At 40.4% G+C, this 25,992-nt stretch overlaps 1 protein-coding gene across 4 annotated transcripts in view; it reads left to right on the forward strand.

Annotated features, from left to right (window-relative positions):
- The first annotated feature begins 10,520 nt into the window (after positions 1–10,520).
- Positions 10,521–25,992, forward strand: part of PPP2R2A (protein phosphatase 2 regulatory subunit Balpha) — an 80,377-nt gene continuing 64,905 nt past the window's right edge. Inside the window, exons 1-2 of one of the 4 annotated variants that reach the window (XM_019032671.4) lie at positions 10,521–10,940; positions 12,783–12,857. In XM_019032671.4, coding sequence (XP_018888216.1) covers positions 10,934–10,940; positions 12,783–12,857 — 82 coding nt within the window. In that variant the 5' untranslated portion in view covers positions 10,521–10,933. Of the gene's footprint in view, positions 10,941–12,460; positions 12,480–12,776; positions 12,858–25,992 lie in introns of those variants that run through there. The other 3 variants (XM_019032672.4, XM_055348274.1, XM_019032674.3) reach the window with 3 other exon arrangements.

A 25,992-nucleotide genomic window follows, 5' to 3' on the forward strand; every position in this document is an offset into this window, starting at 1 on the left:
GATACAATAAACCTAATGTAATGGATGTCCAAAATGAGGTCAAAGCACAGAAACAATAGTTGAAGTAAGTCCCAAAGTGCATTATCAAGCATTGGGGCAGAGCTGTGGGCAGACTTCTGGGGAGCAAACACTAGCTGGCAGTACAGTTAGAAATGCAAGGAACAGCCTGTAGCATGTCCAAATAGATCTTTATTGCAACTCAAAAGCAACCTTTATTTGAAATCATAGATTTGTTTTGATGTCGGTTGGTTGGTCTTCATTCAAGAGTACACATATTCTAACATCACTATTTCACCATCTCAACAGGAAAGATTCACAACCAATGTACAGGCATATTTCAGGAACATCCTAAAATTGAAATTTTAAAATAAAACGGTTAGAGTTATCACGGAAAGGAAGGTCATTGTATGTGGAACATGTCAATGAAAGGAAATGCTTTAGGGTAAAAATACACTGATTAGAGAGGAAGGCTGATATAACTGTGGGCAGAGATTTATGTATGTGGAAGTCAATGAATCCACAGGTGGTAGTGCGCTGGTAAATGTTTGATAACCAGCTTTCTGGGAGTGTGGGGGAGCCCCAGTTTCTAGCATTTGTTGATTTCTGAGGTATAAATATTCCCTCTGTAACCAATTTCTACCATACAGATATAATAGATGTGAATAACCCCAAGAGCATAAATAATAGTAAAATATAGTAAAATAATTAGGAAGTGATGAGTTTTGAATATTTATTACCTTTGTTTATAATATAACTTAATTATAAGTTTATGTAATTTAATTTTTATTAATGTCTGTTTTTAACAAGCTCCCAAAATTCCTAAAAATTTCACAATCATCTCTTTCGAGCTAGTATGAACTAGCTCCAGCACACCACTGCCTGTGAGTGAAAGGACATCGGAGCATCTTTAGGGAAAGATGAAAAGAAAAAGGGACCAGGCGCGGTGGCTCACGCCTGTAATCCCAACACTTTAGGAGGCCAAGGCGGGTGGATTGCTTGAGTTCAGGAGTTCAAGACCATCCTGGGCAACATGGTGAAAACCTAGCTCTACCAAAAATACAAAAAAAAATTAGCCAGGCATGGTGGTGCTGGCTTGTGGTACCAGCTACTCGGGAGGCTGAGGTGGGAGGAGAGGTTGAGCCTCGGAGGCAGAGGTGGCAGTGAGCTGATATCGCAGCACTGCACTCCAGCCTGGGTGACAGAGTGAGATTCTGTCTCAAAAAGAAAAAAAAGAGAGAGAGAAAGGAATAGCTGTGAAAGATTTTGTTACTTACAAGGAAAAAATAGAGAAAGGTGGGTTTAGATTATTCTTCATATAAGTTAATGCATAACTGTAGAATGATTTTACTTAAATGATGCTCATTAATGATCAATTTCTTTTGTCCCACAGGCATGGGAAATGCTTCATACTATAGCTCATCTGCTGCAGATTTGGCACGTACATTAAAAAATCATATAATGAAGAATCTTTTACGCCTAGTGTTGCCCAACTTTTTTGACTGTAAAACCTTTTATTCCCCACAGAATACTTAATATCTATGGCAGATCAGTCAAGAAACTACTCAGTAGGTTGGTTGTAAGTATCCTGTCCTTCAACCTTCGTGATTAATGACTTCAGACAAGTTATAGTGTGTTGATCAAATCTTTCGTACCATAGGAGATAGACTAAGTCAGTGATTCTCAAATTTGACTACACATCAGATTCCTCTGGAGGCTTCTTAAAAGACCTAATGAATCAGAATCTTCGGAGTTGGGGCCCAAGAAGATCTCTCTTTAAAAAGTTCTTCCCATTACTCAGCAGTGAATATAAAATAAAATATTTTAAAAAAATTCTTCCCATCAGACAAGGGTACTACTACCCATAACATTTTTGGCAATATTTTTTTCTAATAATTTGTCAATGTGCTCTGAAAGAGTGCAAATTGATTGACTGATCAATTGAGACAGAGTCTTTCTCTGTAGTCTAGGCTGGAGTGCAGTAATGCAATCACAGCTTACTACAGCCTTTACCTCCCTGGCTCAAACTATCCTTCCATCCCAGCTTCCCAAGTAGCTGGGACTACAGGCACATGCCACCATACTCATTTTTAAAAATTTTTGTAGAGATGAGGTCTCCCTATATTGTCCTGGTCGGTCTTGAATTCCTGGGCTCAAGAGATCCTCCTGCATCTGCTTCCCAAGTTGCTGAGATTATAGGCATGTGCCACCGCACCTGACTGAGTGTAGTTTTGAGCGTGTAGTGAGACTGATATTACATTGTGAATTCAGGAGACTTTAAATATAACAACTTATAAATATTTTAAGATTATATATTTGAAATCCTCTTTTTTTAAATAATAATTTTTTTTTTTTTTTGAGATGGAGTCTTGCTCTGTTGCCCAGGCTGGAGTGCAGTGGCGGGATCTCGGCTCACTGCAAGCTCCACCTCCCAAGTTCATGCCATTCTCTTGCCTCAGCCTCTCCAGTAGCTGGGACTGCAGGCGCCTGCCATCACCCCTGGCTAATTTTTTTGTATTTTTAGTAGAGATGGGGTTTCACCATGTTGGCCAGGACGGTCTCGATCTCCTGGCGGGTCCACCCGCCTCGGCCTCCCAAAGTGCTGAGATTACAGCCGTAAGCCACCGCACCCGGCCTTAAATAATAATTTTTTAAATTTTATCATAAAGACAGGGGTCTCACTATATTGTCCAAACTGGTCTTGAACTCCTGGGCTCAAGTGATCCTCCTGCCTCGGCCTCCTAAAGTGCTACAATTACAGGCATGAGCCACCATGCCTGGCCAGAAATCCTCTCTCAAAAAACATTTTGGCACTAAATTTTAAACTGAAGTTGTTAATTCTCTAGAAAGAATTACAATTACATGGCTTTTTAGATATTCTGTACAAATTGTTTATATTGAATAATAATAAAATCTCAATGATGAAGGAAATAATACAGAATAACATAAAACTTTATATGTGTTTGTTCAAGTATTTACCAAGTTCCTACTATGTTCTAGGGACTATGTATCAATAAAAAAAAATGACCTATTGGGAAAAAGATTAGAGAGAGATGTGTGTTAACAGCTGTGCATGGGAAAAGGCTCGATCACAATATAAGGAGGTGCAGTCTGTGTGATTACCAAATCCAAGGAAGTCCGGTTTGTAGAAAAGAACAGGTAACAGTTTCACTCAGGTGTATAATCGTCAGGCCTGAATTATTATATTTAGTTCTGGGCATCACTATTTGAGGCATTTGGAGCAAGTACACTATATGTAGAGGGTACGCCCAAGACGAGATGCAGAGATTAAAGATGGGCAGATGAAGAAGCTTGGAAGAAGCTCATTGATTATTGTAGAGAAGAGAAAACTTGGGAGATGTAGTTATGTTCCAAGATCTAAATGACCTTCATTGAAGAGGGCTCAGATGGGACAGCCAGGGTCTGCTGTTTAAAGTTGCAATGAACATTCATACCATGATATTCAAGGTATTCATTTCTGTACAATGTACAGTGTAAGGCCGAATTACTTCGTGATCATAGCTCTCTAAAAACAGAATGCGTCTTAGTTCTCAGCTACTTGCAAATTTTAAGCCAAGGCTGAATGAGCACTGAAGGACATGTTATATAAGGAATTTAAGTATCCATTATAAGAACTGGGTTAGTTAATGCCTGAACTTCCTCCCAACCTTAAGCCTGTGTGTTTCTGTCATACATGCATAAAACACACACTTGTGTCATGGCTAATAACCTCAAATGCCACCTAAAAAATCTGTAGCATGGGCCTGGTGTGGTGGCTCATGCCTGTAATTCCAGCACTTTGGGATCCAGGTGGATTGCATAAGCTCAGGAGTTTGAGTCCAGCCTGGGCAACATGGCAAAACCCAACATTTATGAAAAATACAAAAATTAGCTGGGTGTGGTAGTGCACACCTTCGGTCCCTGCTACTTGGGAGGCTTAGCAGAAGGATCTCTTGAGCTTCCTTGGAAGCTCAAGGCTGCAGTGAGCCACGGAATGTCAAGGCTGCAGTGAGCCATGATTGTGTCACTGCACTCCAGCCTGGGGGACACAGTGAGATCCTATCTCAACAACAACAAAAAATCTGCAGCATGGACATACACTCATTCTTCAAACAAACAGGCTGTAATGTAATAGTTTACATTACAGGACATTTATGATCGTTCAATATGCAACACTGAAAAAAATTTTAGAGATAATGTTTAATTTCACAAAGTTTGCATTTTATACCAGATATTCAGGTTATATCCTTACAGGATGTACCTGCCACAAAAGTATAATACAACATTTTTGGTTGCAATTTACAAACAAAAGGTAATTGCATGAACTTACTAATGTTTCCTTCGTTAAATGACACTGTTGCAATGTACATTGCAATGTAATCATGAAGTAATTCTGCCTTACATTATACATTGCACAGAAATGAATACCTTGAATGTCGTGGTATGAATGTTCATTGCAACACTGAACACTATTAAAAGACAAAGACAAAATGTTTCTCTATTTTATACTAAAACCATGGATTAAGTCACATCTGTGCATACAGTTATAACGGACTACGACTTTCACTTTAAGGTAGAAAATAGGTAGCATAGATGTTATCAAGCTCTAATACCAGCATTAGAATGAATTTTCATAATTAAGTTTATTCTTTCCCTTTAATATATGTTAATTATAGAATATTTAGAGAAACGCAAGTGTCAAAGGAGAAAAAATTACCCATCGTGTCACTGTCCAGAGACATTACTGAGAACACCTTGGTGCATTTCCTTCCTGTCTCTTTCAGCTGTGCATATATTGTGTTTGTTTGTTGTACATACTTGTGTTCATATTGTATCTATATCTTTTATCCTGCTTCTAAGGCACAAGCAATGTCCTCTGTTTTTACAAACATTTGACTGCATAGTAATCCACCTGGTAGATTCACTATCATTTTTGGGTTTATCCTTCTAGTGTAAGATATCTTAGTTATTTTATAGTCAGTTCTATACCTTGAATATCATGGTATGAATTGTCTTTATTGTCTAGACTCTGCAGAGTTTTGGGAAACTGACTTATAGGCCAAATGTTTAGCTATTAAAAAAGTAGGCTGAGAACGGTGGCTCATGCCTGTAGTTCCAGCACTTTGGGAGGCTGAGGCTGGTGGATCACTTGAGGCCAGAAGTTCGAGACCAGCCTGGCCAACATGGCGAAATCCATCTCTACTAAAAATACAAAAATTAGCCAGGCGTGGTGGCACATGCCTGTAATCCCCGCTACTCAGGAGGCTGAGGCAGGAGAATCGCTTGAACCCCAGAGATGGAGGTTACAGTGAGCCAAGATTGCACCTCTGCACTGGGCAACAGAGTGAAACTCCATCTCGAAAAAAAAAGTATATAAAAAACTGACAAGTCCTTATAACTTTCCCTGTAAAGCCCTTGCAATTGCTTCAGGTCAGAAGGCATAGCTATGGTGGGTTTGTCAAAATTCTAAACTGTAACCATTTTTAATCAGGGACCTCTCCCCTTCCTCTTGAATTCATGGACTTTCCTGGATACCCCTTGGTCTAACCACCTAGAGGAGAAAAGCAGCTGAAAAGTGCCACTTCTCATTTAGTGTGTGTGGGGGTGGGGTGGGGCGTGGGCTGTGTTCCTCTCAACTCCAAACATGCTTCATCGAGGAAAAGAGTAATTTTCAAATGTTTCTTCTTTGGTCATTCAGTATACTTTAAAAAGCCGTCTTGCAGTAACCCATGGTTAAGTCCTGTTGGCTCCATCCTGCTGGTGAGATTGTGAGTGTCTTTAGTACCTTTCAGCTCAGACCCAAAGCAGAACACTTCCAAGACAAACAGGCTGTCTACAACCTCACCAGGAAACTCCAGAGGGAGTTTTCTCCCTGTTTGTGTCTAAGCTGAACTCAGTTCTACAGGAAACTATGAGTTTGTGTATCTTATATATGGCCAGGTGTTGAAGTTCTGGCTAAAGGCTCACATTAAAGAAAACTTGGATGATAGCATGTGGATGAGGGAATGGTGTCCTACGGGATCCTCATGGATAATATGTATTCAGGAGACAAAGGACCAGGCGGAAGTAGCTGGGATGAATCTATCTATAAGCAACTTACATATTTAAACAACTGTTGCCTGACAAATGTAGATCAGAATGACTGAGATCATTGTAAAACGTCTTTCTTCCACAGTTAAGGGTGGGTGACAACATTTATGATATGGCAAGCATTGAGGAGTCAACATTTCAGTGGTTTTCTTTAAGCCAGAGAGATTTATTCATTCATGCATTAATCCCACAAATTATGTGGCTGATGATATGGCAATGAATGGCATACTTCCTACCCTCAAAGAACTCAGTGTAGTAACAGACAAATATTTAGATAATTTGAGTGTGGTCTAGAAAGACAGAAGTGCACTGGATTTTACAAGAATATTGAGTAAGGGTGCCCAGCCCAGCTTAAGGTGGGTAGGAAATGGGGAACAATGTCAGAGAAGCCTTCTTGGAGGAAGTTAACATTGGAATTGTTTTTTAAAGAACAGTAGTTTTACTGGCTGAGGAGGAAGAAGGACGGCTGCTGGGAGTGCTGGGGCGGGGGTGGCGGGGTGCGTGGGAGTGTTGGGGTGGGGGTGGCGGGGTGTGTGGGAGTGTTGGGGTGGGGGTGGCGGGGTGTGTGGGAGTGTTGGGGTGGGGGTGGCGGGGTGTGTGGGAGTGCTGGGGTGGGGGTGGTGGGGTGTGTGGATGGTAGTGCTCAGGAAAGGGACAGCATCAACCATGGTATGGAGGGGATGTGGAATCAAGACTTGTGCCTGGCAGCACTATGTTTGAAATGCTAAACGGGCATCTAGAAATGTCACATAGGCATGCAGAGGTGTGTGTCTACAGTTCCAGGGTGAGGGCATAGCTGGAGATCTAAATTTAGCAGTCCCTGGTATATACATGGTATTACATGATATTTACTTAAGACTAAATGAGGTTGCTCGAAGAATGTGTAGTTACACAAGGGACCCCAGTACGGAGGCTGGGGAGACAGATCACCCTAATATTTATTTATTTATTTACAGACAAGATCTTGTTCTGCCACCCAGGCTGGAGTGCAGTGGTGTGATGATGGCTCACTGCAGCCTCGACCTCCTGGGCTCAGGTAACCCAGGTAGCTGGGACTACAGTCACGTGCCACCACACCTGACTAATTTTTTTGTATTTTTTTGTAGAGACAAGGTCTCCTTTTGTCGCCCTGGCTAGTCTCAAAATCCTGGGCTCAAGTGATCCTCCCAACTCAGATTCCCAAAGTGTTGGGATTACAGGTGTGAGCTACTACTCCCGGCCACCACTCTAATATTTAGAGGGTAGTCTAGGAGAAGGAGCCAGCAAAAGAAACTACAAGGAATGGCTAGACAGGTGGATAGGTTAGGGGGGGTGACAAATAAAGTGTCAAGGGGAAAAAAAGAGTCTCAAAAAAGAGGGATTGATGGATGGTTTCAAATGCTGCTGGGAAATACAGAAAACTTAAAACAGAGAAGTGACTATTGTAGCAACATAGAGGTCATTAATGACCTTGACAGAGGCTATTTAAGTGCAGTGGTAAGGGCAGAGGACAGAGTGGAAGGTAGAGCCACGTGTGGAGGTACATGCCTATAGTCCCAGCTACTAGGGAGACAGAGGCAGGAGGATCACTTGAGCCCAGGAGTTTGAGGCTGCAGTGAGATATGATCATGCCACTGCACTCCAGCCTGGGTGACAGAGCTAGACTCTGTCTTTAAAAGAAAAAAAAGTTTTGCTTTTTTTTTATTTTTGAGAGGGTGTTTTGCTTTTTGTTGCCCAGGCTGGAGTGCAATGGCTTGATATCGGCTCACCACAATCTCCGCCTCCTTGGTTCAAGCGATTCTCCTGCCTCAGCCTCCCGAGTAGCTGGGATTACAGGCACGCACCACCACACAAGGCTATTTTTTTTGTATTTTTAGTAGAGATGGGGTTTCTCCATGTTGGTCAGGCTAGTCTTGAACTCCCAACCTCAGGTGATCCACCTGCCTTGGCCTCCCAAAGTATTGGGATTACAGGCGTGAGCCACCGTGCCCGGCAAAAATGTTTTTTTAAGTGGAAGATAGATACGGAAGTGAGATGGACAAGAGCAACCCTTGACTCTGGGCTAGCAGGTGTTCTGGCCTCTCCTCCTAAGGGCCATTCTGATGAAAGGGAGGTGGCTTATGGTCCTCTGAAAGGGCTGACCAGGGCCCAAAAAGAGCCAGGTCGCTTACACCAGGGTGCCAGGGTGCACTGGCCCTTGATTATCAGACCCAAGTCAGCCCATTCCACAGGCATGCAGTACCCCCAAGGCTCCAAATAATGTTCTTAAAACAGCACCTGGCACATAGTTGGTGCTATATACATTTTTGTTATAATTATCCCAGTTTCTAGGCAAGCTTTATTGGCTTCTAAGAACAAATCATTTATGTAAACCAAATCATTTTCAGGGTAAGTAAAGTCTATATTCTCTTTTTCTGTCTTCCTTTCTCTCTCTCTCCTTCCTTCTGGGTTCTGGTTAAGATGGAGAGCTCTCCCTGGAGAGTCTGGGATTGAACCACCAAAGAAGGGCAGAGCAAGCGAAAAGGAAAATAAATGAAGGCATATCCAGAGAAATACATTTATGAAAAACACCAGCATTGAAGAAAATACAGCACGCAGTGCACTGAAGTTTTGTACCTGTTGTACAGGTAGCCAAAAGATGACACATAGAGGGTGGATTTTTAGTTTTGATTAATTCGTTGGTAACGTGGGAAATATTCATGCAGAAACAGAGGAATGATCATGCAGTGGTGCAGTTGTTCCTTTGAAGGAATTTTGAACGTTGCATTACAGTTCAACTGTTCTGGAAATCAAAAATATGGTAGAAAGTGGAGATGGTGGGGAGGACGTGTAAATATCTTTAACTCCCCCTTCTTGGTTTCCAAATGCCTTTATCACTCCATTCAGCCTTAGGCCAAATTCTGGGTGCTTTTACAGGTGTTTTTCACATGTAAAATGTGCATATCTATCTCCTAGGAGTATCGTGGAGATGGAATGAGATATGTAAAGTGTGCTGTATATAGCAACTGCATCATTAGAGCATCTTTCAACAGAAGTGCACATCCCCTCATAGCTGATGACTGGCATTTCCTGTTCATTTTTTTCCTTCTACCTCTTAACATTACTGACGATGCTTTCAATACAAATCTAATAATAACGGCAGCTAACATTTATCATGTGCTCAAATTAAGTCATTTCATCTCCCCAACAATCCTATCAGGTAGGACTGTCATCTTCATCTCCTGAGCCTTGGAATCATATTAGGCAGCCTGGCTTCAGAGCCCAGCACTTTTTGTGTTTTTGTTTTTGTTTTGACAGGATTGCATTCTGTCTCCCAGGCTGGAGTGCAGTGATGTGATCACATAGCTCACTGCAGCCTTGACCTGCTGGGCTCAAGCAGTCCTCCTACTGCAGCCTTCTAGTAGCTGGGACTATAGGCACGCCATCATATCTGGCTAATTTAAAAAAAAATTTTTTTTTTTTTGTAGAGATGGGTCTCCCTATGTTCTCCAGGCTGAACTCGGAACTCCTGGCCTCAAGCGATCCTCCCACCTCGGCTTCCCAAAGTGCTGGGACTGGGACTACAGGCGTGAGCCACAGCGCCCGGCCCTGAGCCCAGCTCTTAAGCACGCAGTCCAACACGTTTAGCTGGAGAGACGCCGGGCCACTTCTTGGCCATACCCTCTCATCACAAACTCAGGTTTCTCTTAGAAATCACTCTTAGTGTCCGCAGTGCCCAGGACTCCCGCCTTGGATCCTGGGGCCCACGAAAAGGTAATTTAATTCACCCAGATAGAACCAGCCCAATCGTGCCCCTCTGAACCCCGTGAACTTTCACCCCGGCTGAGCAGTAAGTCTGCACCGCTGTCCCTTTCTTTGTGGTCTCAGGGCTAATCCAAAGTGACAATTTCCTAAGAAGCAGTACGGGGTTTTTTTTGTTTGTTTGTTTTTTGTTTTTGAGACGGAGTCTTGCTCTGTCACCCAGGCTGGAGTGCAGTGGTGCGATCTCGGCTCACTGCAACCTCTGCCTCCCGGGTTCAAGCAATTCTCACACCTCAGCCTCCCAAGTAGCTGGGATTACAGGCCCACACCACCACGCCTGGCTAATTTTTGTATATTTTTAAGTAGAGAGGGGGTTTCACCATGTTGGCCAGGCAGGTCTCGAACTCCTGACTTTGTGATCCGCCCGCCTCAGCCTCCCAAAGTGCTGGGATTACAGGCATGAGCCACCGTGCCCGGCCCAGGTATTCCTAGAAGACATAGGACCCCATGAATCCTTGCAGGAGAGCACGTAAACTGGACTGCTAAGCCCGCCCCAGAGCCCCGGCGCTAGTGCGCGAGGCTGGGACACTGCTAGGTGCACACAGCCGCGGCCTGGCGCAGGCGGTGCGGACAGAGGGGATGCCGTGGCGAGACGCTGGCGCGGCGCAGGCCCTGCCGGCCGGGACACGGAGGGCGGGGCACAGGCGCAGCAGGAAGGGGGCGTAGCCAAGAGCCGCCCGGCCGCTCCCCCGCCCCTCCCCCTCCGCTCTCCGCCCCAGCCCGGCGGCTCCGCCCCCTTGGTGACGTCACTGGCCAGGCCAGCCGGCGCCATTTTGAAAGTGGAGTCGCCTGCCCCTGCCGCTGCCGCCGCCGCCGTCGCTGTCGTAGTCGCCGCCGCCGCTGCCGGAGAAAGAGCACGAGCGGGGAAGCCCCAGAGTGAAATCTAGCATCCTGCCGGCTGGTCTGCCCGCCCCTCCTTCCTTTTCCCCCGGCCCCCGTCCCCTCCCCCCGCAGGTGCCATCCGCCGCCATCCGCCCTCTCTACCCCCCCATCCCCAGGTGAGGGGGGTGAGTTCAGGAAGCGGAGACCCCGAGGAACCCAGCAGGGTCACCATTTGCAGCGCAACATGGCAGGTAAAGGAGAAATCCCCCTCGCCCCCTGACAAGGCACCCCTTCCTTCTTCCTCCCTCCATCACCCCCTAGCGACCGCCCGCGCCTCGCGCAGAGCCACAGGGCGCCCCTCGGGTTTGAGGGAGTAGGGTCCAGAGGGGTGGGGTGGGGGCGGGGAGGGCTCCCGGGAGGCAAGTGGTCACGGTGAGAGTCACTGGGCTTGGAGAACGGGGCTGGCGCCGTGGTGGGGGTGGGGGTGGGGTGTGCCGGCGAGCTTGGGGTGAGGCGTGGGTGGGGCGGGGTGGGGGTGCGTGCAGATTTGTCCCTCCCGCTCGGGAGCCTGGTGGATCTTCTCCCACCTCCCCACCTTGCCCCCCGCCTTTATTTCTTTTTCCTGCAGGTCTTCATTTAATTTCTATTTTTCCCCCTGCTGCAAGCCTTCTTGGGTGTATATACACATTTATTTTGCCTCGAGAAGGAAGAGCGCCTTATAAGTTAAAATACAGTGGGGGCATATGTGTATTTTTTCCCCACTGTAGATGCCAATGTTTTTGAGACTGGAAGCCTAAATTTTTTGTTTCGAACCATTTCGTTTCCGTTTCTTCCCTTTTACCGCCGAAGAGTGCAAGGCCTTTCATGTACAGCAAGTTGCATGAAAATAATTTAAACTTTCCGTTTAGCATGTTAGGTTTTTTGCAGATGTCCTTTTCCCAAAAGGGTTTGGTAGAGTTAGTTAAAATAGTTGCGGAGTTCAGAGATATAAATAGCAAGGAGGAGAGAGATTTAGGTAGAAGCTTTGAAGGGGAGGGGAAAGGATGTAGAGAGAAAACCAGTTTGGAAATAAATTTAGCAAGGAATAGGGGTGATGGGGGAGAGAGAAGTAATGTAATTGCTTTGAGAATTCTTTTTGTACATGTTGGTATTGCTAAATCTTTTCCTTCATGTAGTAGAATCAGTTGCAGATTTAGATTCAGTTTCTTTCTCCCTAGAGCCCCAGGACATTTTCAACCATTTCGACCTCAGTACTTGCTCGTGAAATAGAAACATTCCGAGATGAGACCAGTTTTCCGTGCTGTATTCATTATTTAGATAATTAAACCTTTTGAAAAAGTTAACATGTCGGATTGACTTACGGTTTGCTATAAACAAGTTGCTTGTTGGCCTTGTTGAAAAATGAAATGAGATTAAAATTGTTTTGCACGAGATGACATTAGCAAAATGAATTCTTTGCCAGGTCCTTTGGAGTCAAGGGATGAGGTGAAGGGAGGCAGAACAAGCTTCCTTTGACAGTCTCTTTAGCAGCATTCATTTCGGTTTCTTTTCCTCTCTGTCTGGAGCCAGTGATTTGCTGGTAATGAATGCAAAGAAATGGGTGTAGTGTTTGCTGTGTGTGCACTTTGGTGATAAGGTTCATATGAATCATTACTCCTTACCCAGGCAGTAATGTTCCCGAAGTTGTCTCTTCGTTCTATGTTTCATGGTAGTTTAACCTTATTAACTCTTCTGCAGGCTTTTTGTACACTTAAGAAAACTCTTTAACTCTTGGTATTTACTTTTTTCTGGTAGGTCTTGCCTGAATGTAAGGCTTTTACTGTATTTGAGAGGAAGTTTGTGAACAGATGTTTAATGACCACAGAACATGTGCCTTTAAATATTTCGTACCTGGAATCTTTGTTTTTTTTCTTTCTAATGCAGTACGAAGTATTGGGGACTAACCTCTTTCCAAACTGGTGCTCTTGGTGGTAGTTATATGTGTGGGCAGAACTAGGCTGTTAGTATCATGCCAACCATGGATACCATCTCTGTGTTTACGAGAGTCAACATAAGCAGAACTCGGTTTTAATTGGTATGTTTTCTTTTTCCAGGAGCTGGAGGAGGGAATGATATTCAGTGGTGTTTTTCTCAGGTGAAAGGAGCAGTAGATGATGATGTAGCAGAAGGTAAGAAAGCGTTTAATAATGCAAAATTTGGATATATAATTTTTGCAGAAATGTTTCCTACTGGAGGATTTCCTTGAAGCCGAGACTGCTATAAATTCAAGATGATTTTGTTGTCCAAGAAATGTAAGAACAGTTTTAAAAGATACGTTTCTGAAAAACAGCCCTAAATTTCATTTGTTATTTACGCCTTGTTTTTATTATTTTTTCCTCTGAATTTACATGGAAGGAGCTTTAGATGATGAGACATATAAGATCCTCACATGAAAGCTCTGAGCTCCATATAAGGGTTTCTTTGTTATGTAAATTCCACATACAAATAAATGGTGATGCATTTTTATGTTTGTACATTGTTTTTAGATAAGTAAATTGAAATAGGTGCCATCAACATTTGGCTCAGAAACATTCTTAACGGCATCTTTGATTTTTATGGGAAGATTTTTTAACTACTTTTGAATTTGTCCACTTTGGGAGTGTGATGCTGCTTGGCATATTCTGTGAAGAGATGATAGCTCAGATTATTCATTTTGTTGTCTTTCTGGTATTTAGGTGGGTAAGACAGTAACAATGCTATGCATATATCGCTTGTCTTTTAGGAATCGTATATTCTTGTGCAGGTAGAAACTGTGTTTGATCAATTGAAGTACTTACGTCTAATTTTCTCCCCAAATTTGTTTTCTAACGTGTTTCAGAAGTTTAAGTTTTGAAACTTCAAGGTTTTGCATTCATTTGAGATGGTCTTAGGCAGCGGAGTCATTTTCCACAAAGTTGTTGCATTGTTTCATTCCTGAGAAACGTTAAAGTTTGAGTTTTAATGGTATTGTGTGTCTTGAATTACAGTAGGAATTTTCCAAACAAAACTCAGATAAATTTAAACATGTACTTGTGAGTTTTAAAAATTTGGTGAAAATTCATAAACCTTTTTTCCCTAGATTGTGTTGTCCTCCTATTTCTGACCTGTCTGTAGGGTACTGTTTGTTTTGGAGATTTTTTTTCAGGTGGTGGGTGGTAGCCGAACTCTCTTATTTGCTTGTGTCAGTGTCATTCTTAATTGTCTGTTTTAGAGTATGGTGAATCCTATGGGAAGCCAACTGGCGTAGATTATACTTGTCATATTTTGCAGAGCTCTCTCACGTTCCTTTTCTATTGGATCCTCATCTGTTTCTTAGATGAGAAACCAGAAACAAAAGAGACTGACTGATGGTCATGCACATAGTGTAAATCAAGGTTTTCTGATGAAGTCAGTGGTGTTTGACTTGTTCAGAGAAGTAAGTCCTGACTTCAAGGGAGGAGTTGTGTATTACTCATGTTGTAACTACATTACCTGTTGAATAGTAGACACTCCAGTATTGGATCATTAGTTCTGTGCAGTTGTGTAATACTCACCAAGTTATGAAAGTGCTGTATACTTGGAAAATGTTCTTTGGTTGAATTCCATTTATTCCCTTAGGAAAGTTCCCCTAAATGCTGAGCACTGAGGGTACTTGGTGTCTGGAACATAAACTCTGCCCACAAGGAGCTCATAGTTTGCTTGTTAAACATTATGCAGAAAGATCACATGGCTTTTATTTAATCAGAAGAAATCAATAGTTCAAACTGAACATCATTTACCTACCTGAACCAAATAACTTGTGATATACATTAAGTCCTCCCTTAATGTATAGGTTCTGTCAATAATGTAATGTCAATAGGTTCTGTGACTTTAAGCAAAGAAAGCAACTTATAACGAAACCATTTTTTATCCATACCATAACAAAAGATGCTGAGCAGAAAACAAAGTCAAAGTTTTCAAGAACCTATTGACGTGAAGTTAGGAGATAAATCAGTTATAGTTCCCCTTTGCTGATACTTAGTAGCTGCATTTTTCTACTGATTGGTTAAATAATTTTCTTTAGCGGTTGTTAAATATTTTAACGTAAGCATATTCTTAGCATCGTAAAATGCTGATACTTGGTATATACGTTTTAGTAAAATAACATATCTTAGTAAAAATATGACTAGTTCTAATAGGTATTGCTGTACAAATGTATTAAGTATAAAAATAATCCAGTTTTCAAATGACACTGCTTTAATTTGGATATTTCTGCATACTAGAGTTTGCATATTATAGTCTTATTTGACTAAGGGGAGATTTGCTTTTCTGAAGTAAAATAAGGTTATTAACACATTCCCCACCCCCCTACCTTTAGACTGATCTCTTAAACAGGTTACATGTAGCTCAACTTTTACTTGCCTGTTTTCTGTTAATGATACATTTTGATTGTCTCCATATTGCCTGCCTTTCTCCCGTCTACATGCAGTCAGCTGCCAGGGCATACCATTTTTACTCTGTAATGCCTTAATCTTCTTTGCATACCTGCTTTCACCTCTATTCAGGTTTGCACTCTCCCTCATCCGGATTGCAGTAAGTTCCTAAATTATTCCCTGCTTCTTCGTCCTATGTTTTGCTTCAAAGTTAATCTTAAATGCAGTCCCAGTTTTGTCGTTTTCCTCATAAGTCTACAGTGGATCACTGTATCCACTGGATTAGGAATTAAGTTCAAACATCTCAGTCTAGAATGTATGACCTTTGCCCAATATGGCCTCTCCTCTCAGTTTATTTGCTGCTATGGCTAATAACCCAGCTAAACAGATACTGTTCTTAAAAGGCGTTCTATGCTCTCTCACTTTAGGGTCTTTGTTTTTGCTGCTTCCACCTTGGAATGCCTGACAATCGTCCCACAGTTCTCTTACCAGGATCCTGCTCATCTCTCAAGTCATGGCTTTAACCTTTTTGCTAATTTCCTCTTTTGGAAATAACCTATTTTTAAAATCTTCCTTTATAGCACTTTGTTACATAGATATCATATGGTACCCCACATCTCTACTGTTACATACTACGGAGTTTAGTGTAGGACTGATTTATCTTCGTACCTTATGCAGGCATGAAGCTGCTCTGTCTAGAACAGTGCCTGGCACACAGTAGTTGAATATTTGTTTGAATGAAGGAACGTAAATGTTATTGTTCTTAGGTTTTGAAAGGGGAAGAGAAATGGTAAAAGGCAGGATGATTGAGATGTACTTCTAGCAGTCACGGATTTATTTACTTGGTAGGCTTTTTAAAATAAAAATTTAAAACGCTTTCTGCAGAATCATCGGTAGGCTTTTTATAACCAGATTGATGATATACAACTGTATAATGCAAAGAAATCAGGAGACCTTGGGTTTTTACCCTAGCTCCAGCACAAACTAGTGTATGTCACTGGGGATAAGTACTCCCCTGGGTTCCTGTGTGTTTAGCAATGGAATAACAAGAGTGGATTAGGTGATTTCTGCTCTTTCTTGTACTTTAATCTTGTTAATTTCCAAAGGCATGTAAAAACAGCCCAAATTCTTTTTGTGTGTGTGTGTGTGTGAGACAGAGACTCACTCTGTTAGGCTGGAGTGCAGTGGCACGATCTCGACTCACTGCATCCTCAGCCTCCCGGGTTCAGGTGATTCTCCTGCCTCAGCCTCTTGAGAAGCTGGGACTACAGGTGCACCCCACCATGTCCGGCTCATTTTTGTATTTTTATTAGAGATGGTTTTGCCATGTTGGCCAGGCTTGTTTTGAACTCCTGACCTCAAGTGATGCACCTGCGTCAGCCTCCCAAAGTGCTGAGATTACAGGTGTGAGCCACCGGCCACAAAATTATTACTACTGGTAATTAATACTACTGGTAAGCTAGATTGTTTGAGATACTGTACTCTCTAGTGGCCTTAAATAAAAAATAAATTATTGCTAGTAATATATTTTGCATTTTTAATTTTTCTTTTATTGAAAACTGTCATGAGACAGTAGGTAAGAGCACAGACTCAGGTGCTAGGCTACATGGTTTGAATCTTGCTCAGTCATTTATCATTTCTGTGGTCATCTCTTTGTGCCTAGCTCCCCTCTATAAAATGAGGATAACAATAAAACCTGTCTTACAGTGTTGTTTTGATGATTAAATGAGTTTATACACATAAAACAGAACAGTACCCAGCAGAAAAGAGCCTTATGAGGATTTAGATATTATTACTTCAACCTTCATATTATTGTTACTTTGAAGGAAGAGTCTTTGGAGTATGAGTATATTGAGGATTTGTCTTTAAAGCCTACTAAAAATTTCTCAAAGTGAAGGAAATAGCATGTATGTGTGTTTTATACATACTCTTTGATTCCACTAATAAATTACAAAATACATTCAAAATTAAGCTATAGGTTTAGAGGCACATATGCAGCTGGTAAAACTATGAAGAAAAGCTATGAAGTAAAAGGAAAAAAACATACTGTAAAAAGTACTATAAAAGTCAGTATAGTGGCTACCCTTAAGCTGTTGGAAGGGAGTTGTGATCGGGAAGGGCTGGGGAGGCCCTTGTGGGCTATCTTGACTGGGATGGTGGTTGTACAGATGTTTGTAAAGACTAACCTGGACATTTTTGTTTCAATTTTTGGTTTTCTTTATCTGTTACATTTTACAATAAGAAGTTTTTGGAAATCTAATACTGTATTAAAGGGTTTAGGATGAAAAATGGCAGTCCCCTACCTCCCTACTCCTTAATCCCTAGTCCATCTCCTAAGAGCAGTTGTTCAACTCTTCCGCTGGGTTCCTTGGTGCTTCATTTCCTTTTTGGGAATAAAATGGTATTTCTATATCTTGTCAATTTTAGTATTTCCAGCTGACTTGCTCCTCTAGTAGATGATAACTAAGCTATTCACATTATCACCCCCATTTCTATCCCCATTGTGCGCCGATGTTACATCACACACTATGATTAAATTGGACGTCAGTGCTTAAGTTGTTATGACCACGCACACATTCTCTGCTGAACCAGTAGTGCTCTGCAGTGTTTATTTCATCTTCAAGGTAATACAGTAATTGCTTGTTTGTTAATTTGACTATTTGGTTTTTTAAAAAATGTAATCAATCTGGAACGTTACAGAAAGTATGTGGAATAGTATAATGAACTCGTGTCACCCGGCGTTGTCAACGGCCAGTGTTGCCCCATGTATGGTTCCATCACTTGACCCTTTCCCATCCTTTTGTTATTTAATAATGTAATACTTGTTTTTAAAATCTGAATTTAACAAAATAGAAAGCCAAGTTCATTTCTTAAAGTCGAACAGTAAGAAATTTTTTCTGATGATTTTGATAATGTGTTTAAATTTTACTTGTGGAAATAAATTATTAAAAATTCAAATACATGTGGATAATCTGAAGTGTGTAATATTTGGTCAAAATAATAGAACAGGCCAGGTGCAGTGGCTCATGCCTGTAATCCCAGCACTTTGGGAGGCCAGGCGAGAGGATCTCTTGAATCCAGGAGTCTGAGACCAGCCTGGACAACATAGTGAGACCTTTTCTCTACAAAAATTAAAAATATTAGCAGGGCATGGCAGTGTGCAACTGTAGTCCCAGCTACTCAGGAGGCTGAGACTTGAGCCTGAGAGGTCTGCTACAGTTAGGCTGTGATTGTGCCACTGGTCTCCAGCCTGGACAATAGAGTAAGACTCTGTTTCAAAAAAAAAAAAAGGAACAACTTAACCGTTCAAGATAGTTATTTTAATTATTTTAATGTAGATTTTTCATTGTTTAGTAATCTTAAAATATCAGATGTTATTAAATATTTAATAATGAACCTCATCTCCATATTTGATAGTCTTAAACTTTCACAGGAAATTATTTTAGGATATTATCTTATAAAGTCTTATTTTATGAAACTTGGATCCAAGTGCATTGTGTGTTTTCAACTCTTTGCTTTCTGTTTAGTTTTGGTAGGATTTAGCCTTGTGGACTGGGTCTTGAAAAAATATTTTTTAAATGGTAGAGACTAAAATATACCCCAAATAAGGACGTAAGTAAAAATTTGAAAAACAGTCCATATTAAGATATCTCACACAATTTAATGGTTTTAGTCCATTCCATATGTTTAATACTATAATATAAACAGAATTTAAAATCATTTCTCTTCTGCATCTCTTTTTTTTTTTTTTTTTTTTTTTGTTAGAGACAAGGTCTTGCTGTGTTGCCCAGGCCGTCTTCTGTGTTTCTTAGAGTAGTATGCATGTTAGATTTAGGCGGTAAGGTAAGTTTAGTAGAAAAAGTAGAACCCTGTTGTTTTGTGGATTTAAAAATAGTGGCACATTAGTTGTATTCCGAAACCTAATGACCTATGGTAAAGGTCTTATTTAATATCCTTACCTTGTATGACATGTGACACTTCTTTTTCTTAACACTAGCATTACTACTGAAGTCTAGTAGACCTCACTCAGTACAGTCACTTAAAGTAGTAGTGTAAATTTACCCATTAAATACCATGAATGATAGTATCTGTTTAGCATCAAATAGTTTTCTTGCTTTGTTTTAAAATACTAAGTTTTTTCACATTCATTTGACAAAAAATTATGAGAGATAATGGCCATTGAAAACATTGCTGACATTTTGTCATGTTATTAAAATAAAACAAAAATTAGCCTTAGGTGTTTCTTAGTACTCTGTAATAGTGAATAAAATATTAAAATCAAGTTCTTGAAAATTGTGGAATAAGCAGAATGATGAGAGGTTGAAGCAAAAATGTATTAAATCAGTGAAGAGGTTACAGTGTGTTACGTATTTGCATATAAGTGTTTGCCTAGTTTATCTTAAAGTTGATTGTAGGAAGAAAGGTAAGTTTCTTAATGCTGTTAAATAGGAAAACTGAAGGATTGGAAATAGCTAAAAAATTTTAGTTAATATCCTCAACTGTAATCTCGTTGCCCTTTAAGGTGATGATGGAATTTATAATTAAGTAATCAAGTATCCATAAGGTGCTTCTTCTGCAGACAGAAAGAAAAGTAAAAGCTGGTGGGGCGCGGTGGCTCACGCCTGTAATCCCAGCACTTGGGGAGACGGAGGCAGGCAGATCACGAGGTCAGGAGTTTGAGACCAGCCTGGCCAATATGGTGAAACACTGTCTCTACTAAAAATACAAAAATTAGCCGGGTGTGGTGGCGTGCGACTGTAGTCCCAGCTACTCAGGCTGAGTCAGAAGAATTGCTTGAACCTGGTGGAGGTTGCAGTGAGCCGAGATTGTGCCACTGCACTCCAGCCTGGGCAACAGAGCAAGACTCCATCTCAAAAAAGAAAAGAAAAGAAAAAGCCTGGGTGCAAATTAGATTTTCTGTAAATAAACTGCTATATAGTCATTGTAAGGAAGGCATGGCATGGCCATCTTGAGTACCTACATTTTTTGAGTGCTTAACTGTGTACCAGGCATTGTTTTAGGTCCTTTATGTCTATTTATTTACTGTTCTTCACAAATACCCTGTGAAATAAGTAGATACTGGTGGGAAAGTTAATTAACTGTATAATCTTGAGCAGGTGGTGAAGCTGGGATTCTTACCTTAGACCTTTCACTTTTCCTAATATAATTTTATTTCAAAACTTAATCTCCTTTTAGTTCAGGTGAAGGCGTTTGATGTTTAACTGCAACTCCTGTTTATAACAAGGTTTATTTGTAATGCCTAGTAGATAATTTTTATTTTGAAGTAATTAAATATAATTTGGAGATTTGTTGAATTTTCTGCTAATGCCATTCTTTTTTTTTTCCTTTTTCTTTTTTCTTTTTTTTTTTTTTTTTTTTGAGACGGGGTCTTGCTCTGTCATCCTGGCTGGAGTGCAATGGCGTGATCATGGCTCACTGCAGCCTCAACCTCCCAGGCTCAAGTGATCCTCCTGCCCCAGCCTCCTGAGTAGCTGGGACTACAGGCACAGGGCACCACGCCCGGCTAGTTTTTTAAAATTTTTTTTTGTAGAGACAGGTCTCACCATGTTGCCCAGGCTGGTCTGCTGATGGCATTCGTTAGCTGAGATGTGCTATATATAGATGGGTTATAAGGGCTTTGTGAACCCTCTGATGATGTGTGTGAAATTGTGTGTGATTGTACATATGTGCATTTCTCTGGTCGGAGTCCGTAGCTGCCATCAAAATTGATATCATTTAGTCCAGTGGTTCTCCAAATGTCGTCTGGCAACCCCTGAACTCATTCAAAATGTCTGTGAAGTAAAAACTATTTTCACAGTAGTACTCAGGTGATACTTGCCTTTTTCAATACACTGACTTTGCAGCAGTGCTGCAGAAGCCATCTTAGCATGAGATCAAGACAGTGGCACAAAAGGGTACCTGTAGAGGTAATCTTCGTCACCATGTACTAGCAGTTTAAAAAACCATCAGTTTTAAGAATGTCCTTGAAGCAGTGAAAACTTAATTTTGTTAAATTTCTACTTGAACACATGTCTATTAAACGTTCTGCATGACAGAATGGAAGGTATACCTAGAGAACTTCTGCAAGGGGGTAAAGTGGTTGTCTGGAGGAACAGCATTGGTGCAGCTGTTTTGAGTTTCAACTGCAGTTTTCATGGAACATCACTTTTATTTGAAGTAACTGATAAACTATAGTTATTCAGACTTGGATATTTGGTGGACATTTTCTCAAAAGAACAGTGAAACTGTTACTTCAGTGTACAGAGTTTGTTGCCCATGATGAAATTTGAGCTTTCAAGCAAAAATTAGAATTTTGGAAAACACGTCTCTGCCATTGTGAGCTTGACAGCCTCCCAATACTTAAAATATTTTTTCAAATAAAATCAGTAGTCATATTAACGATGTGATTTTTTGATACTATGTAATGTGTTAACATTTGGAAGATCTATATAACTCAGTAAATCAGTCTTTTACGAGTGACCGATGCATGTGATGTTAAACAGTCATACATCAGTAAAAGTGCGTGCTAGAGCATTGAATTTTAATGTGACAGACTACCGATATGTTTTGAGATTCCACAAACCTTCAAGAATCTGCCACTGCGGAATTTTGGTGTAGTATCAAAGGTATATCCATAACTACCTGAAAAACCTATTAAAATATTCCTCCCTTTCTAACTACATATCTGAGTGAGGCTGGATTTTCTTCATGTATTTAACCGACAGGATATATTGTGGTACAGTACGTTGAATACAGAAGCAATTAAGAGAATCTTCATTCTGTTAGGCCAGATTAAATTAAAGAGATTTGCAGCAGTGTAAAGCAATGTCATTAATTTTGTTGGTGGGGAGGGGGGGTGTAGTCATTTTTCATAACATTTTTGTTAATGTGTGAGGTTTATTACTATTTTACAATGAAGAAATATTTTAAAGTTTAAAAGGTCTTTGGTGGTCTAAGATTTTAAGAGTTAAGGGGATCCTGTCATTCAGAAAATTTGACAGTTGTTGGTTTAGTCTGTTCATAGATTTCATTTTAGTAATAATGCTTTACAAGTCTCATGAACCACAAGGTAAGTGATCAGAATAGTGTACTGCTTTTGTGGATGAATGTCTTAAAAAATTGCCTATGAAAGTAGTTTCTGTGACTTCAGATTGTTTCAGTCTCCTCCCTCCCTGTTCTTTTAGATACCAAATTAGATCTGCCATAAGCTCTTTCAGCTGGTGATCTTGGTGAAGGAAGAATACCTTCAGGACGTTAAAGTATCTATTTTTAAACTTACCTCTCCCTTACAGAGATTAAATACCAGTAACATTTGCCAGAATAAAATAATTTTTTACGGTTTTCCCCACAATGTCTGCTCAGGTCCAACTATCAGGAACACTGAAATTCTCACAGCCTAATTTAGTGCCACTTCTAGGTTGCCTGCCTCGTCATTAGAAGTGAGTTGGTGACCTTGACATTGTGTTTTATTTTGAGCCCAACTTGTAGCAGTTTGGTGATGTGTTGTCTGTTCTAGGAAGGAAGGCATAAAATTGGCTTGCTAACTCTATTTCCCAACTTAACTACTGAAGGGAAGAGAGAGAGGGAACAATGTTTTTCTGAAAATCCTGAAGTGAACAACATAATTATATTTTAAATAGTTAAATTTCCCATTCTAAGGATATAGTATCAACTATTGCTTAATATTTTCAGTATTTTTGTGGCTGTTTTATACTCTTGAATGCCAAAGTTTGTAGACTTTAACAGTTTTCTGTCCAGGTTTAAACACTGAATGTAATTAAAAAAAAAACTCCGCTAATTTTTAAAAATGAATATGAATGTTTTTAGTTAATTTTGGCAGTAGTTGATTACAATATCATCTAGATCTTTGCTCTTGGCATATGTGGAATCCTTGGCAAGTCGTTGAATACTTCTATATACCACATTACCGGGAGTTACGCTCTTGTAGCTTTTAGTTTCTATTGGTTAAATCCTCTCTGTATGTTCAAATACCAGATGGAATTTTCTCTTCTAGAATCTTCAAATGATCTCTCTTTTTCCAGTTCACAGGGTCTGTGGACCGGTGATCTGGTTTAAGAACTTCTGCTCTAATCTTGAGTTATGCCTGTGTTTACACACTTACTGAAACTTCTGTGCTGGATTCTAAATTTGGAAGAATCAAGGATATTTGTATGGTAATAATGGTGTTTAGACTATTTAGGAGGGTATTTTTTCTTACCGGTCCTCTTATTACTTTTTCCTGAGATAATATGGGAGGGATTAATCATCTGTAAAATACCAGACTTGACAGATTTAGTGTGTTCCCATCTTTTTTTTTTTCCTTTATTAAAAACTGTCTCTCATGGGTAAAAACATTAGAAGGATGTATTGGATTTTGAACCAGTTGCTTATTTTATACTTTAATCAGAAGGAAATTTAAGTTTTTCAGTAGCTTGTATTAAGAGAGAAATCAGAGTAGGTAAAAGGGATTGGGGGCAAAATTTTAAAAATTTTCTAAAGATCCAGAAGAACATGGTTAGATCTGGAGCAGTGTTACTTTTCAAACCTCCCATTGCAGGCTCATTGTAGGTCTGCTCTGCATGAAAGTAGAAATAGTACCTTTTTGGTGTTACCCTGCGTGTCTGTTTTTTCCTGCTTACCACAAGGTAAGATTCTTAAGGGTGGATGACTTTCTAAGGGAACATAAGAGGAATCTTTCCTTTTGGCTAATAGAGTGGGAAGGCTCTAATTCAAGAGAAACAGGCTATTGTAGGCAATAAATAGTTCTGACCAAATTTCTTACCAAGGCATGCAACATGCAAAAATGTTTGTTAAAGGAATTGGTAGTAGCAAAGGCATTGCTTGTTCTGTCTTTCTTCTCCTTGACATGAAGTGAGCATTATTTTTTTTTCTAGCAACAGAACCAATTTTTAGTGAAAATTTTTAGCTACCTAATGTTTTTATGCATATTATAGAAAACATATAACATTAAATTTACCATCTTAACCATTTTCAAATACACTGTTCAGTAGTGTTAACTCTATTCATATTGTGAAACAGATCCTCAGAACTTTTTCATCTTGCAAAACTGAAACTCTATACCCATTAAATAACTCCCTTCTTCCCCTCCCCTCAGCGCTTGGCAGCTACCATTCTACTTTCTGTTTCTGTAAATTTGACTGCTTTAGATTCCTCCTCCAAGTGGAATCATACAGTCTTTTTGTGACTGGCTTATTTCATAATGTCTTCAGGGTTCATCCCTGTTGTAGTATGTGACAGGATTTCCTTCCTTTTTAAGGCTGAATAATAGACCATTGTGTGTATATATCCCTTTTGTTTATTCATTCATCCTTTGATGGGCGTTTTGGTTGCTTTCATGTTTTAACTCTCGTGAGCTCCTAGTCTTTTTATATATATCGGGTTCGGTGGGAAGGAACCAGGTAGGTAGTTTCTGTAATTACTTTGAGTAGTCTAGGTAGAACATGAAAGTGTCAGTTTAAAGGATTTAGAGATTGGTGTAGTTTTATTTTTAAAACTCCTGTTTGATTGAGTCTACATCTCTGATTTTTATGGGGAGGGGGCAGAGCTAAGGTGAGACACAGCCACAAGTCAGCAGGTATCTGTTGAGTTCCCAGCACTGTGGAGAATGTGAAGGAGATAGAAGACATTATTCCTTCATTTTAGGTACATGGAGGTCCATTTTATTGAAATAAACATTTCCCATAGCACTTGGCATTTGGTATTACACCTACTTATGGTACTGTGAAAACCTTCTCTAATGCCATGTAAAAATTTTACAGATAATACTAGAGTCTGAGTAGTAAATTACTTTCCCTTTTCTAAGTTGATTTTATGCTGCTTGATATTGAGATGGGGATGTAGTACAAATATTTACTTGTTTCTTGGAGTTAAATTTTAAAAAATCCCATATTGCAGGTCTAAGACCATAAATTTGTCTTTTACTGCTTTCAAATGGTCGTGAGTTGGAATTTTCCAATTAGTATTTTTAGAGACTTCTCTAGGTGAATGTTTATGGTAGCCTACAAGCTACCATACAAAATTACAAAAATTAGCTGGGCATGGTGGCACGTGCCTGTAATCCCAGCCACTCAGGAGCCTGAAACAGGAGAATCGCTTGAACCCAGGAGTTAGAGGTTGCAGTGAGCCGAGATCGTGTCACTGCCTTCCAGCCTGGGTGACAGAGCAAGACTCCATCTCAAAAAAAAAAATGAGTTTCTAGACCGGGCGTGGTGACTCACATCTGTAATCCCAGCACTTTGGGAGGCCAAGGTGGGTGGATCGCTTGAGGTCAGGTGTTCGAGACCAGCCTGGCCAACATGGTGAAACGCCGTCTTTACTAAAAGTACAAAAATTAGCTGGGCTTGGTGGCGCTTGCCTGTAATCCCAGCTACTCAGAAGGCTGAGGCACGAGAAATACTTGAACCTAGGAGGCAAAGGTTGCAATGAGCCAAGATCGCGCCACTGTACTCCAGCCTGGGTGACAGAGCGAGACTCTGTCTCAAAAAAAAAAAAAAAAAGTTTTCTAGAGCCAATAAACTGCATTTACAAAAGAAAAACATTTTACAGCACTGTGCTTCTGAGTCATACACAGACTACATTTACATCTTAACTTTCCCCACTGTATTAATCAAATCTAGTTTGTACGTCTGTTTTACAAACCAAATATAGGTAAAGATTTTTATGTTTTAGTAACTAGGTTAAAAAAATCTAATAAAGGCTGGGCTTTATTAGATGATGCATGCCTGTAGTCCCAGCTACTCAAGAGGCCAAGGCAGGAGGATTGCTTGAGCCCAGGAGTTCGAGGTTGCAGTAAGCCATGATCGTGCCACTACACACCAGCCTGGGTGACAGAAAAAAATTAATACATATATAGAATGGTAAATCAAGAGGAATA

This window comes from Gorilla gorilla, chromosome 7 (assembly GCF_029281585.2).
Source record: "Gorilla gorilla gorilla isolate KB3781 chromosome 7, NHGRI_mGorGor1-v2.1_pri, whole genome shotgun sequence".
NCBI lineage: Eukaryota > Metazoa > Chordata > Mammalia > Primates > Hominidae > Gorilla > Gorilla gorilla.